Genomic DNA, 14376 nt, shown 5'->3' with positions numbered 1-14376 from the left:
GTTCTCCTCTCTGTTCCTCTGGTTGGTTTTGGTGGCTTTGGACAAGGCCCAGTCGTGGTAGCCGCCGGTCTTTAAAGCTCCTCTGATGTGAGACCGTTCCTTGGACTTGTCCTCCTCTTGTGAAGGGACGTGTCTGGCTGTGATAATAATGTGTGTTGAAGTGTAAACATTGGTTTCTTGGAGACTTTGATGGTCGTATTAATGTGCGAAGGTTCAATGCCACCGAGTGCCAGATTAAATTTTTAATGAAATAAAGTAAAGGGATATGACTGGATTCATTCATGAAGTAAATTAATAAAACTGAAGTTAAATTTTTTTTTTGTCTCCCACTGCGGCCCGGCACCAAATGACCCATGACTGGATTCAATAATGAAGTAAATTAATAAAACTGAAGTTCTTTCTGTCTTGGCACCAAATGACCTGTTGGGACCCCTGATAAAATCATGTAGAGTTCACACCAGTCCGCAGACCGGGGGTTGAGACCCCGGATAAAATCATGTAGAGTTCAGTTACTAATGTGCTGCTGCAGAGACGCCCACATGAAGAAAAAAAAAGAAAGAGACAGTTCATGCAGTAAATGTGTAAAATCAAATGTTTTCTATTTCCAATCATTCATGGATACATCTGTGGGGATACAGGTAGCTGTACATTACACAAAGTAAAGCCAACTCCTCCTAAGAGCTCCACTGTGCCCGTTAGGAGTTAATTAAAAAAATGTCATGTGCATGCTGGCAAAACTTGTAATGGTCACTGTTGGAAATCCAAATATCCAAAAATTCTCATAATAATACAGTAGCAAAATATTACATATCAAGAAAGGCTAACATGGAAAGCATACTGTTTTTTTCTTAAGACACGACTACAGAAACAGAGTAATCAAAGAGCATAACTTCAAGGGGAGACGAGTAACAAACGGACCCCTCTTAAAAGTGGGTCCTTCAGAAGCTACGGGGGGAGGAGGAGACGGTGTCAAGTGTGAGGACAGCGGAGCTGACGGACCAGTGAATGTCGGCTCTTATTCATGAAAATGATACACGTACAAATGTTCAAAATGAATCAGTGATTGATCTCCTGGACGCTGCGCCACTCGTCCACCAGCGCCACCTGTCTGTGGGGAAAACAGAACTCCACCACAGGGTTTCAGCGGAGTGTTTGTCTGCTGCAGATTTAACATCGTGTGCACTCACTGGAAGAAATGATGTGGAGATCTCCCAGACCACGGCTTTGGGAGGAGGTTAAAGTAAAATATAAAAAAAAAAATATCTCCCCCATCCTTGAGTTTCTTCAGTTTTTCTGCCAACGTCACATCTCAGCAAACTGCGAAAACCACAAGTACTTCACACATCTTCATATTTCACATATCGGCAATGACTACGTTTTACAAAAAAAAAAAAAAAGTTGTTTGCCACCACCTAGTTGCCATTCACTTGTGTTGCTGGCGTTCCTCTGTGGTCGTTGGCCGCCCTCTCTCTGCTGCGGTTCTCTCGCTCCTCGTCCTCCTCATCCCTCTCTTCATTTCCACTGTGGTTCTTACAGTAGAGCCTACGATACAAAAACACTCAAACAAATGAATACTCTGCTACTCTGTTATACAACATTGTTAAAAAGCAGTGTTTTCGCAAAAATAATCTGCAAATACTTCAGATGACTTGCAGGGGACGGTCAAGAAAATTTGCGGTGATTACGGAAAAATTTGGTTTTTCCTGTCCCTGCTCTGGTTCACGTGTGAGCTGCAGCAATCTTAGCCCCTCCCCAAATGATCTTATTGGATAGTATGCATGAAGACACCCATCCAAATACAACCCTCCTCCCTGCCCCACCCTTTGACTCACAGTTTGTCTGTACAGCACAGTCAGAACCAGTGAATAACGGACTGAAATTTTTTTTTAAATAAAAATTTAAAACCACAATTGTCACGATAGTCATTAATTAATTAGTTAAAGCAATAATAACATGCTATTTTCAAATATAGATAAAGCAGTGTTTTTCAATCTTAGGGTCGTGACCCCATGAGAGGTCGCTTGGAAAAAAAAATTCTACATATATTATGCAACAAATGTGTGATGTCAAAATGAGGTCACGATAAAAAAAAAAGTCAGGTAACCACTGCGGTAAAAGAGAGTGAATTAATGTGATTAGTACAGAATTTAAACGCAGCTCACTTGTAGATGCCACGCGCCATGTTTTCGATGTACTTGGCTTTGTCCTGCAGGCCACAGTGATAGTGGTAGGTCTTCACACATGCTTTGATTTCACAGCCAATGGTAGCGCCCAACTGAGTGCACAGAGTACATTTCTGGAAAACAAAAAAAAAAACAGTTTTTAAATATGTTTTAAGCTTCACATTTTTTAAACACGTACTTTAAAACCACACCCACCATTCTCGTTTTAAGCTTCACATTTTTTTAAACATGTACTTTAAAACCACACCCACCATTCTCTTCCCTCTTTTGATTTCCTGTATGACTGTTTTTACGTCAAAATTTCCAAACTCGGCTCGTGAGGTGGTGGTCAGCTGGACTGTCCCGGAAGAAAACAGCTGAAGGAAGAAGTCACACAAAGATACGAATACAATCACTGCGACTGAATGTATACAAAAAAAAAAAACTACAGGAAACTCTCCTGTCACTGGAGTTTTACCATGCATTTGTAGTGAGCGGCAACTTTTTTGCAGTTATCGGTGTGAAGCATGCCCCGCATTTCGTTCTCCTCTTCACCAGCGTGACAAAAGCCACAGCGCTGGCCGCCGTCTCCGGCGCTGGAACGAAGAGGTGACCTGTCTCGCTAGAACGGAACAAAAAAAAGGACGATCACGAAAACACAAAAGTTCAAATCAGCAGATGAACGTGTACGTGTGTGTGGAGGACGTGTCTTTACATGAGAGGAGCTCTCTTCATCTGCAGCCTGTGAGGACGTGGAGCAGGTTTCTTCTGATTGGCCACGGGAACCTGCTTTGGCTCTGGTCTTCTCGAATCGTCCTCTGCCTCTACTTTGCGGCGGTGACAAAGTAGAGTCAGAGTCGTTGGCCACACCTTCGTCTTCATCTGTGAACAAGCAACGAGCATGAATAACAGTAGGAAGAATTTTATATATTTTATATTTATTATATAGACTTTCTGCTTAGCATTATTAGCATCACCGCTGTGGCAATAGGCAATAAAGCATGTGTGTCAAACTCAAGGCCCGCGGGCCAAATCTGGCCCATCCCATCATTTTATGCGGCCCACCAGAGCTTCACATGGTCTGTACTAATGTGTACTGGTTACAGGCAATAGTAAATCCAATTCTAATCAATTTATTTTGAGACATATCCTGCATTTTATCTGTCATTGTATTTTGCTGGATGTTGATATTTTCAATTACATTTTTTTAATGAGGAAAACGTCTGTTGCAGTCTGTTCAAATTCTTCATTTCTGGCTAAATCATCATCAGTCCTAGACTGAAATGTTGATCGTGTTCATTCCACAAGCTTTTCCTAAGCTTCCTGTTCCCTTTCTGCATGTGCCGAGAGTTTGGTTAAAAAAAACAAAAACAAAAAAAAAAAAAATCAGGGAGAACATGCGACCAACAGAAGGAACTTCATCCACAACGTGTCTCAAACCCGTGACCTTATGCTGCTTGTGTTGGCACTACAGCCAAGTGTTGTCCACAACAACACAAAAACCTGATGAACTAAATTCAGACGCTGCAGAAACGCCAACTTCTGCAGCTTTCCCAGTGTTAAAGGTAGAGTTCAGTATTTTATTTATTTTAGAACTTTAAACAGATTTGACAATCCAAAAGTATGAATAAAAAACTATATATAGCATTAAAAATGAATTGAATGAAACCTGGTGTGTGACATGAACTGTACCTTGAATGTCGTCTTGGGAGGCATCTCTGTGTTTGCGACAGTAAACTCTACAAACACACGTGAAATTTTTTTTTAAAAAACCCATAAATTTTCAACTTCATGGTGGTTTCTTTAAAAACATAGAGGTGCACGTGAAATGAACTTACAGGTAAATGCCCTGTGATTGGTCCTCTTTGATCTGAGCTTTGTCCTTCAGAGCGCAGTAGTAGTGATACGTCCTCCGACACGTCTTCACGTCACATCCGATGGTGGCGCCCGGCCGATGACACGTAGAACACATCTGAAGAAGAAGGGACAACAGTCCTGAGGTTGTCATTTGTCTGTCGGGTTTTATATCTATTTTTATTTATTTAGATGGATTTTAGACCAAAATGTATGACCTTGCATCACAGTTACAGTCACAAATTACAGCGCAGTAAATAATGTGACATGCATTAATCAGATCGGCTGATATTTAACAATCACGGGACAAATTTACAATCCAATAATTCTTTATTTTACGCCCTATTTGAAAATTTAAGTGCTCACAAAATTACTTACTTTGACTAGTTCACTGAATGAACATACATTTAAATGTCTTTTTCCTACGACTATCTCTACTCACCAGTTTATTTCCTCTCTTGATCTCCTTCTTCACATCCTCCAATGAAAACCCTCCAATGTTGTCGCTGTCTGAGTGAGAAGTGACCAGGGCGGAGGAAAACAGCTGAAAATTAAAATAAACTTCAAACATTCAGTGGTGTTTGAATGTGAAACCGCACACAGAAACACACGTGCAGACTAAAAATGTGTACTACTACATATACATGTACTACATATAGTATATCATTCATTTCTCTGGTGTTAAACCAATTGTTTCATTTATGTAAAAATAAATAAATAATTAATTTAAAAAAAAAAATCACATCATCATCTAATATTCTCACTCTGTCACAGATTGAACAGATTAAACCACATTCTAAAGAACAGTGGTTGATGCGTGTTCTCCCCTCACCATGCACTTGTGGTGAGCTGCCACCTTCTGGCTGTCTGACATCAGTAACTGGCCACACTCCTTGTCCCGGTTGGTTCTGCAGAAGGCACATTTAAGCAGCCGGGCGGCTCCTCTCTTCTGTCCAGACATGGCCAGAGACTTTGGTTGTTGTTGTTGTCGTTGTTTGTCTGAAATGGGAAAATGAAAAAAATATCAGTAAAATGGTGGAGGACACAAACAAAGAGAAACTGGGATCTGAAAAGTCTGACATTTGGCCCTAATGAGACAAAAAAAAAAAAAACAAGTTGTATTTGCCAATTATTTGGTCCAATAAATGAAGGAAATTGTGGATTTGTTCTAGGTTTCCTTCAAATGATGAGTTTCTCATTTAATCCACAATTCCAATAATCAAAGAAAGAAATTCAGATTTAGTCCAAACTTCAAACAGGAGTAAAGAAACTGAAAAAATAGTTTTATATAAAGGAAAATAAAATGGAAAAAAAATCACTAAAATGTAGTCAGACCACTACAAACATCATCCATTCACACCAGATCCAAACTGAATGTTATCTTTTCAAATAATCTCCTGTTTAACAATCATTTTCGACCAAACATGACTAAACAGGAAATGATAAAATTGAAAGTACACAACCAGGTCTTGTCTAATGTTTAACTGAAAACAGACATTTGAACAATTGTCTGTTTCTATCTGAGAAATTTGATGGTTTTTTTTGTGTAAAAATAAATGTTGACTGAAGGATTTTTAATGTTTTTTACCTGTGCAGCTCTGGTGAGGACATCACACCACACACGGTTGACTGATAAATAGTCACAATGCTAACGCATTAGCTTCAGCTGTGTTTGATGTACAATTCACATTATTGTTACAAATAAAAACATCAGGACTGATGATGAAACCATCACTGTGTTCTTGCAAAAAAAAAGAACTAACGTAAATGAAGTGCCCTTGTGGGAGATGATCTGACTGCCACCACTTATCTTAGACTGTATGAAAAATAACCAAAGATATTTTAAAAAATATATATAACTCTGTAAAAATCTGTGTATTTCCCCCTCTTTTGTGATCACGGCAGCAGTCAGCTCCTGCTGCTGTGACGCCTTGTCAGAGCCAGTACAGCCATGATCACAGGGCCAGGCTTCGACTGCAGCGCCGCCGCCGCCGACCCTCTCTCCAAAATGGTGGAGGACACAAACAAAGAGAAACTGGGATCTGAAAAGTTTGACATTTGGCCCTAATGAGACAAAAAAAAAAAAAACAAGTTGTATTTGCCAATTATTTGGTCCAATAAATGAAGGAAATTGTGGATTTGTTCTAGGTTTCCTTCAAATGATGAGTTTCTCATTTAATCCACAATTCCAATAATCAAAGAAAGAAATTCAGATTTAGTCCAAACTTCAAACAGGAGTAAAGAAACTGAAAAAATAGTTTTATATAAAGGAAAATAAAATGGAAAAAAAAATCACTAAAATGTAGTCAGACCACTACAAAAATCATCCATTCACACCAGATCCAAACTGAATGTTATCTTTTCAAATAATCTCCTGTTTAACAATCATTTTCGACCAAACATGACTAAACAGGAAATGATAAAATTGAAAGTACACAACCAGGTCTTGTCTAATGTTTAACTGAAAACAGACATTTGAACAATTGTCTGTTTCTATCTGAGAAATTTGATGGTTTTTTTTGTGTAAAAATAAATGTTGACTGAAGGATTTTTAATGTTTTTTTGTTTTTTACCTGTGCAGCTCTGGTGAGGACATCACACCACACACGGTTGACTGATAAATAGTCACAATGCTAACGCATTAGCTTCAGCTGTGTTTGATGTACAATTCACATTATTGTTACAAATAAAAACATCAGGACTGATGATGAAACCATCACTGTGTTCTTGCAAAAAAAAAAAGAACTAACGTAAATGAAGTGTCCTTGTGGGAGATGATCTGACTGCCACCACTTATCTTAGACTGTATGAAAAATAACCAAAGATATTTAAAAATATATATATAACTCTGTAAAAATCTGTGTATTTCCCCCTCTTTTGTGATCACGGCAGCAGTCAGCTCCTGCTGCTGTGACGCCTTGTCAGAGCCAGTACAGCCATGATCACAGGGCCAGGCTTCGACTGCAGCGCCGCCGCCGCCGACACTCTCTCCATGTACACACTCACCACCACCAACACACACAGATGCAGTACTATCCGTGTAATATCTGCACAAATACTCCATTTCTGCCTCGCATCTTCACCCACTGCTCCCCTGTTCCGTGTCCCCTGAGCGGCATGGCGACGTTCAGCCTCGCGTGTGTCCAGATCTGGGAGCTTTCTACAAAGTCTTGTGCATATGTGCCTGGAAAAGTTTTGAATTAAAGGGGGTGTGTGTCTTCTTTTCTCCACCAAACTACCTCCGACTGACTACAGCCTCAAACAAGAACATCTTAGCGCCACCAAACCTCTGCTAAGGCCCTTTGGTTTGGAGGAATAATGGTCGCTAGGAGGATTTTTTTTATATTTGATTTATGTTGAAGCTGGGACAAGTAAAAACACGGGCGAATATTTCCCTTTAAATCAGGGAAACGATCATGACAGGCGCGGGTCTCTGCAAACCGTTTCGAAGTAAAGAGCGCCATACGTGATGTATCCCCGTGAAAGAGAGCAGCTCCGTTTATACGACAAGCACCACGGCCTGAAGCGACCACAGGCCGGAGCTCGGAGCTTCCGACAGGCCGTCGAGGACTCACAGCTGACCCCTTACCTACTGATATCCACCCTCGGGAGCCGATAAGACACAAAAGATGTAAAGTTGTCCCGGGCAGAGACTCCTGCTTCTTTCCGTCCTTCAGAAGCGACCGTGTGCTTTTTACACTTGGAATCAAGCAAGCTACTTTGAGCTACCAACTAGACTGTGTTCCGTTTCTGCCTTTCAAAATAAGAGCATCTCGGGCAGCATACATTTCGCGGTTTTAAATGTGAAAGGGCTCGAGCGGATGACACAAAGAGTTTGAATTGGAAACGAAAGTGCGTTACAAAAATGCATAAATTCGATTTTCAAGTATCGTTATCCTAGAAAATGACTTCACTTCGCGGCCACGTAGTCAAAAGAATAGTCATAGGTACACAAATATTAGGAATATTTATTAATCATTGTTTTTAATTTAAAAAAGAAATCTCACAATCCACAACAATACCAAAAATCTAGTAAAGTGTTCCCCTATAATATCAGTATTTCCTGGTTGTAAGTATTTCCACCCAGAAGTTACTTATCATTTATAGCATTGTTAGGCATAAACAATAACCACTTATACACTGGGTTGCCCATAATTTGTTACTGAAATTTAAAAAAATAATGGAAAAATAAGAGAGAGAAGGTACAGTAGCTTTTCTATAGATTACCACAAGAACACATATACCAACTGAAACACATTACAAAAGACTAGGAATATTTATTTTATATGACCACTTGGACAAAACACACATACCCTGTGAAAGGAAGGACACAACATACAGAATGTTACAATTATATAGTGGATAATTCATCACAGAAAGAAAATAAAATACAAGCAGAAGAAAGCTCTCTACCGCAAAAATACAGGAACACATATAATTACAGAGACACAATATAAATGACTGTGAATATTCATTTTATATGTTTACTCAAATCAAACATCAAAAGCAGAGGGTAGATTTCTAGAAGATAACTATATAAACATATTATACTTTCATTATCAAACATAATACATGTTTATGCATATCAGTTTTATAGGTTATAGGTCCACTCATACAAAACTTACGTACACTGGGAAGACAAGGAAACTCCGTTGAGAAACATCAGGTACTTTATTATTTATAACAGAACAAATATTGTTTTAATACAATAAAAAGTACTATGAAGATTAATTTCATTTGATTTATATGGAATATTGCATATATTATCGTAATAACATAACGAAGAATTAATCACTAACACAATATATTTGCCATAATACACAAAGCAACAAACGTTTCTTTTTTCATTTCTAAGGATTCACTTGTTTTGTATTACGCGGTTGCCCGTTGAAGTAGTGTTCACGTTTTGTCTTTGCCGCTGTTCTATCCACTCAGGCGGAGTGTACAAGAGTTTAAAACATACTCACCCACAATTCAGAGGGCGTTACCGCATAAATGCTCCGTACGTGAAAGTGATTGGTTATATTTGTGTGTCAGTCAATGAGCGGAGAACAAACATACCCGCCCAGCGGCAGCGCAGCGAGGGCAGTGACATAAAGAGGAGTTTGAGGAGGAGAGAACAGGGAAATGAAGTTGTCAGACAGGCCAGAAAAAAAAAAGCCCCGCACACACTCACTCCTCACCACAAACACAGCTAGCAAGTTAGGTGACAGTTGGTGACGAGCGGAGAGGTTTTTCACTGAATACCACAGCTATGAAGGTCGTCCTGTCTGCAGTCGGTTGCCACGTTTAGTACGGGATACACGGCTACGGCAACACACAACGTTACGGGCAGTTCGGAGTAAACGCTGCGGAGAAAGAAGAGTGGAAAGTGGAAACAAGTTAGCCTGTTAGCTCACCTTTAGCCACGGAGCCTCCTTCAGCCTGAAAAAGCAGAGTTCATTTGGTGAGTGCCGACAGACCGGCTTCGATCTTTCGCTGTTCTATTTTCGTGTTCACTGTATCCACACAGATATTCGTTTGACTGATTTTATCGACGGTAAACTAGGTCGCATGCTAACAGAAGTTTGCGGAGGAACCGCTCCTGGGTTGACATTTTTGCTGTCGGTTCCGTCACAGATTCAGCGTTTCGTATCTCTGTGTCAGTTTGAAGTTCAATTCAAACTAAAGTTATTTAAGCGTCAATTTGTCGTCGTTATCGACGACGGCTCGGAAGTTTAGCAACAGTAGCTAGCAGTGTGCGACGATGGACTCTTTAAAGGTGTAATACATCGTTTTACACCAGAGTCTCGAGTTACACTCAGTGGAAATAACGTGTGTGCCTTCGCTTTCTTCAGGTGAGACTTGTTTCAGCCATTTCTTGATGCACGGAGGTACAGGAAGTGGAGCCGCGTCCCTTGCACATGCTAGCCTGTGTTGAAACTGTTTTATTTCATCACAGATCAGAGCTTGGATAAACATCACCACATCACACCACACCACAGCCATGCCTTTTCCTTTTGGGAAGTCTCAGAAGAGTCCGGCTGAAATAGTCAGGAGCTTGAAGGAGAATGTCGCATACATGGAAAAGCTGGATTCTGCAGACAGCAAAAAGTGTGAAAAGGTTAGTCACTGGTTTCCTCATAATATCTATGTTTTTTGCTTGTTGTTATTATTAATATTCTATATCAAAATATTACGTAAGAAAGAGGTGACACCCATCCAGATTCCAGATGTGCCGTACTATGAATTGACTGATTACACTGATGTGTCCACTTGCCAAAAACATAAAGAAATAAATCCTTGTCGTGACAGGAGTTGGTCTTCTTTAGAGAAGCTGCCACTAATCTACCGTGAATATATTTTTATTCTTTATATTAGTCTTAATAAAACTAAGTAACTAAGTTAAAGAATAAGCCTTTATAAAGAATAAACCAAACATTGTGTGTATGGTGGCAAGTTGATATCTGAAGGAACACTTCCCTGAATGTGTAAATGGTCTTTTTTTTATTTTAGCTATAATTTAGCTTTAGATTTATATGAAATAGACTCACCAGGTGGCAGTAATTCAACTCAAAGTTTGTAGATCTGCCATTTTAAGCCTAAAAAGAAGCGAGGGGAGGGTTGTGATTGGCTGTCAAATTGTGTTTGATGTCAGTAGAATATAAAGTTTGACAGGATAGACAGGATAGACCGTCCTGCCGTAGAGACCCTGTCACTGAGATCTGCCTGTTGTCAGTTTTGTTTATGTCCATTACGTAACCGCTAGTCAAGGTTACTAGTAGCAGATGTTGTTCTTGTGGGAAAAAAAGCTTTGAATTAGTAAATTAGTGTCATGTATTAATATTTACTGCCTGTGAGATCATTAAAGCACCTTAAGTCAAAGCATTCAATGTGGGATTGTTGCACCCTTTATTCAAAAGAATAGGGGGCGCCACTTGCTCTTTATTAATGCAAAACATTCTGCATGGTTTCTTCATCTTAAGTTTCTTGCTTCCATATTATTTTTAAAGGAAACTTTTTTTTAATTGGTCAGGAAAACAAGATTGTTTACCTCAAATACATAATCAAAATTATATATAGGTTTTTAAATAAATCTTATTTTATTAAACTAATTCAATAAAACACTGCTTATGTTTTAAAAAACTATAAATATTTTTCTGTAAATTAAGTTTTATTACAGTTGTGTGTTGAGTGTTGGTGAACATTTAGTTGAAGCGTAAATTAATATTTATGGCTGAACAAACATTGACTCAGCTATCAGTCTATCGCTGCTCCTTAAAAAAGCACTCCTCGTTCATAGTAGTCAATTGATTTCTCCATATTTAAGGTTGCAGAGGAGGTGTCCAAAAACCTGGCCTCACTGAAGGAGGTCCTGTGTGGTACGGGTGACAAAGAGCCTCAGACTGAAGCTGTGGCTCAGCTGGCTCAGGAGCTGTACAACACCAACCTGCTCATCGCTCTCATCGCAAACCTGCAGAGGATTGACTTCGAGGTGAGGTCCAAATAATTTCACTTCACTGATCAATACACACGTGCAAAAGTGATTGATTACCTCACACAGACATGTGGACACGTGCTACGTGCACATATTTGTGCTCAGAGCAAAGAGTCTCTGCAGCAAGATATTTATCAGTGCTTTGTTACAGGGGAAGAAGTATGTGGTTCACTTGTTTAGCAATATCGTCCGACGTCAGATTGGCACGCGCACGCCCACAGTGGAGTACATCTCCACGCACCCAGAGATCCTCTTCATGCTTCTGAAAGGGTAAGTTCAACTTTTTAATCTAACAGGAACTCCTCTCGGTCTCTCTCAGTAATCTGATACTGGCTGTGAATACTTTATTTGTGATGGCATTGTTTTAATGTCACCAGAATAGTACGTTAAAAAAAAAAACCAAGCCAAACGACTGACTTTTCCCTCGGCTCCTGCTTTGCCGAGTATGTGTTTCAACAACTCCCAGGGATACAAGCGTGAACTTGTTGCATTCACATGTGGGTTACATATTTAGATGAAGACAGTGATAGTTCAGTGCTGGTTTTATTGCCCAAAAAAAAAAAAACCTGACTCATCCCCTTGAGCGTGCTGCATTCTGTTCTGTTCAGACAGCCTTCTTCAGCTCACAGGATCGTGAGTGGCTGCGTCGACGATGGGTTTCTGTGCTGTGATTTAAAACTGTATTTTCCCCTCGAATGTCACGTCAATTACATGTGTTATTGTCAAGGCCTGACATTAAACCCTGGTGTGTTGGATTTGTTTTTTTCTTCCATGTGACGTCTGTAGAGCTGTGTGGCAGATTGTCCACATTTGGATGACTATTTTCAGACACACCAAAGGAAGCACTGTGTGGAAATAAGACTCAACAGTCGAATGTGTGTCTGGGCTAAAAACACTCCAAACATTATTAGACATTGAAGGGTTTTTATTTTTAGGGATGTCCGATACTATCAGCCGACCAATTTCATTAGCCCGATATTAGCATAATTGTGTAATATCCTTAAGAATCGTTATTGGATTTTCCTCCAGTAATGAAAACCCGATAAGGCCCTGGTTTCACCAAGTGATGTGTCCTGAAAATACATTGGGAAAAGTGAAAGTCACTAGATGGCAGCATTGCAGCTCATTTTTATTAAGAACTCAATACAGTAGTTTGTACAGATAAACAAATCAATATTACATATTACATATCAGATATTGCCGATGCAGCCTTTTCAGAGTGGCTTTACAGCTAATGTAAAGTCTCACAGTTGACCTGGACCTGTGTTGCTAACAGATATGAAAGTGCAGAGGTGGCGCTGAACTGCGGGATGATGCTGAGGGAATGCCTGCGTCACGAGCCTCTGGCGAAGATAGTGCTGATCTCAGAAGATTTCTACTGTTTCTTCCATTACGTGGAGCTCTCCACCTTCGACATCGCCTCGGACGCTTTCGCCTCGTTCAAGGTAAACAGGAACGATCACATCCTAATCGCTGCTTACGATCTTAGAGAAGAAGACACAAATGTCAAACTCACACACGTCACATGTTTGTTTTGATTTAATGGGTCCCGTGTGTCCTCTCCCAGGATCTCCTCACCAGACACAAGATCATGTGCGCCGATTTTCTGGAGAACAACTACGACAGGGTGACAGGGTTTTCTCTTTTTTATTATCTGATCTTTAACCAAAGACTCACTGGTGCCGTGACTAACGTTCCTCTAACGGTGTTCCGTCAGGTCTTCACGGAGTACGAGAAGCTCCTGCACTCTGACAACTACGTTACCAAACGACAGTCACTGAAGGTGAAAAGCTCTCCTCCTCTGTCAGATCAGAAAAAGATAAACTTGACGTGAAACCACACAGACCAGTTAGTAGCTCACACTTGTTTGTTTTTTGTTTGTTTGTTTTTGCTGTTTTCCAGCTGCTCGGAGAACTGCTCCTGGACAGACACAACTTCACTGTCATGACAAAGTACATCAGCCGAGCCGAGAACCTGAAGCTGATGATGAACCTGCTCAGAGACAAGAGCCGAAACATCCAGTTTGAGGCCTTCCACGTCTTCAAGGTCTGTGTAGAACACACGCTGCACACTGGAGCGTGGGTCGTTTTTTAACTTCGTTGGAATAAAAATACTGTATTTCACTGAAATAAAGCCGCGGCGTATGCTCCAGTTTTACAGACCCTGACTATGGAAAAAAATATATGTGAACTTTTTTTTAGTACATTGGGTTAAATGTAAAACATAAAGTTCTAAAGTGCATCATTTACTTTTTTTTTTCTTGCTGATGTTGTGACACCACAGGTGCCACTGTGGTGTCATAACACCAGCAGCAGTAGAAACATGTGCAGTGTTCTGGTAATCTGATTCGAAATGTCCTGATCTGTGTTTAGATATGCACATACATACTGTAGATACTGTCGATTATGTGTGCGCCACAAACCTGTTGAGCGTGTGCAGGGCTGTCGGAGTCTGTGTAAATAGAGGAGGAAGAAGAAGAAGAAGTCGAAGACGACACCTCTACCGCGTCAACGTGCCTCTGCTCGTCTGCGCTCCGTCGCTTTAATATCATTGAGTTTTCTTCGCCCTATGAGTTTATGTCTATTTATGTATTTATTTATTTATAGTGTTTATTGACATTTTGTATATCATCTCATGGTAGATTTGAGTACAATCTCTTCAAAAACAGGAAGTTGTCATTACAGTTAACACTGGTTCCAACTAGACTAAAGAGTCAGAATATAAATGCCGCGGCGTTTACTCCAATTTTACAGACCCTGACTATGGAAAAAAATATATGTGAACTTTTTTTTAGTACATTGGGTTAAATGTAAAACATAAAGTTCTAAAGTGCATCATTTACTTTTTTTTTTCTTGCTGGTGTTGTGACACCACAGGGGCCAC

General features: G+C 40.0%; 2 protein-coding genes across 3 annotated transcripts in view; one reads left to right on the top strand and one right to left on the bottom strand.

The window, feature by feature from the left end:
• Window positions 1-578: 578 nt before the first annotated feature.
• phf6 (PHD finger protein 6) lies at window positions 579-7762 on the bottom strand. 2 transcript variants are annotated; one of them, XM_025063258.1, is made up of 11 exons: window positions 7606-7762; window positions 4849-5015; window positions 4459-4560; window positions 4001-4134; window positions 3855-3901; window positions 2878-3044; window positions 2641-2784; window positions 2435-2539; window positions 2163-2296; window positions 1410-1542; window positions 579-1317 (listed from the first exon to the last, which is right to left on the bottom strand). In XM_025063258.1, exons 2-10 carry the CDS (start codon window positions 4975-4977, stop codon window positions 1413-1415), a joined length of 1092 nt encoding a protein of 363 aa, XP_024919026.1. In that variant the 5' UTR covers window positions 4978-5015; window positions 7606-7762; the 3' UTR covers window positions 579-1317; window positions 1410-1412. The 2 variants fall into 2 exon arrangements, with proteins under 2 accessions (XP_024919026.1, XP_008325705.1); XM_008327483.3 differs by having other exon boundaries at window positions 1413-1542.
• Window positions 7763-8767: 1005 nt separating this feature from the next.
• Window positions 8768-14376, top strand: part of cab39l1 (calcium binding protein 39, like 1) — a 7008-nt gene continuing 1399 nt past the window's right edge. Inside the window, exons 1-8 of the mRNA XM_008327484.3 lie at window positions 8768-9462; window positions 9958-10119; window positions 11326-11490; window positions 11645-11763; window positions 12770-12938; window positions 13061-13120; window positions 13211-13276; window positions 13396-13539. Of these exons, the coding sequence (XP_008325706.1) occupies window positions 10003-10119; window positions 11326-11490; window positions 11645-11763; window positions 12770-12938; window positions 13061-13120; window positions 13211-13276; window positions 13396-13539 (840 nt within the window). The 5' untranslated portion in view covers window positions 8768-9462; window positions 9958-10002. The remainder of the gene's footprint in view (window positions 9463-9957; window positions 10120-11325; window positions 11491-11644; window positions 11764-12769; window positions 12939-13060; window positions 13121-13210; window positions 13277-13395; window positions 13540-14376) is intronic.

Source organism: Cynoglossus semilaevis, chromosome 15 (genome assembly GCF_000523025.1).
Source record: "Cynoglossus semilaevis isolate Cse_v1.0 chromosome 15, Cse_v1.0, whole genome shotgun sequence".
In the NCBI taxonomy this organism is placed as follows: Eukaryota; Metazoa; Chordata; class Actinopteri; order Pleuronectiformes; family Cynoglossidae; genus Cynoglossus; species Cynoglossus semilaevis.
The sequence above is the reverse complement of the archived record's forward strand: the minus strand, read 5'-3'. Positions and strand labels throughout refer to the sequence as shown.

Bases quoted from the DNA above. Each gene is read 5' to 3' on its own strand.
- phf6 (XM_025063258.1), bottom strand. From the start codon at position 4,977: ATGTCTGGACAGAAGAGAGGAGCCGCCCGGCTGCTTAAATGTGCCTTC. The intron at 3,045-3,854 runs GTACAGTTCATG...GCTTGTTCACAG, and splicing joins CTCCCAAGACGACATTCAAG to ATGAAGACGAAGGTGTGGCC. The intron at 1,543-2,162 runs GTGAGCTGCGTT...TTTGTATCGTAG, and splicing joins ATGGCGCGTGGCATCTACAA to GCTCTACTGTAAGAACCACA.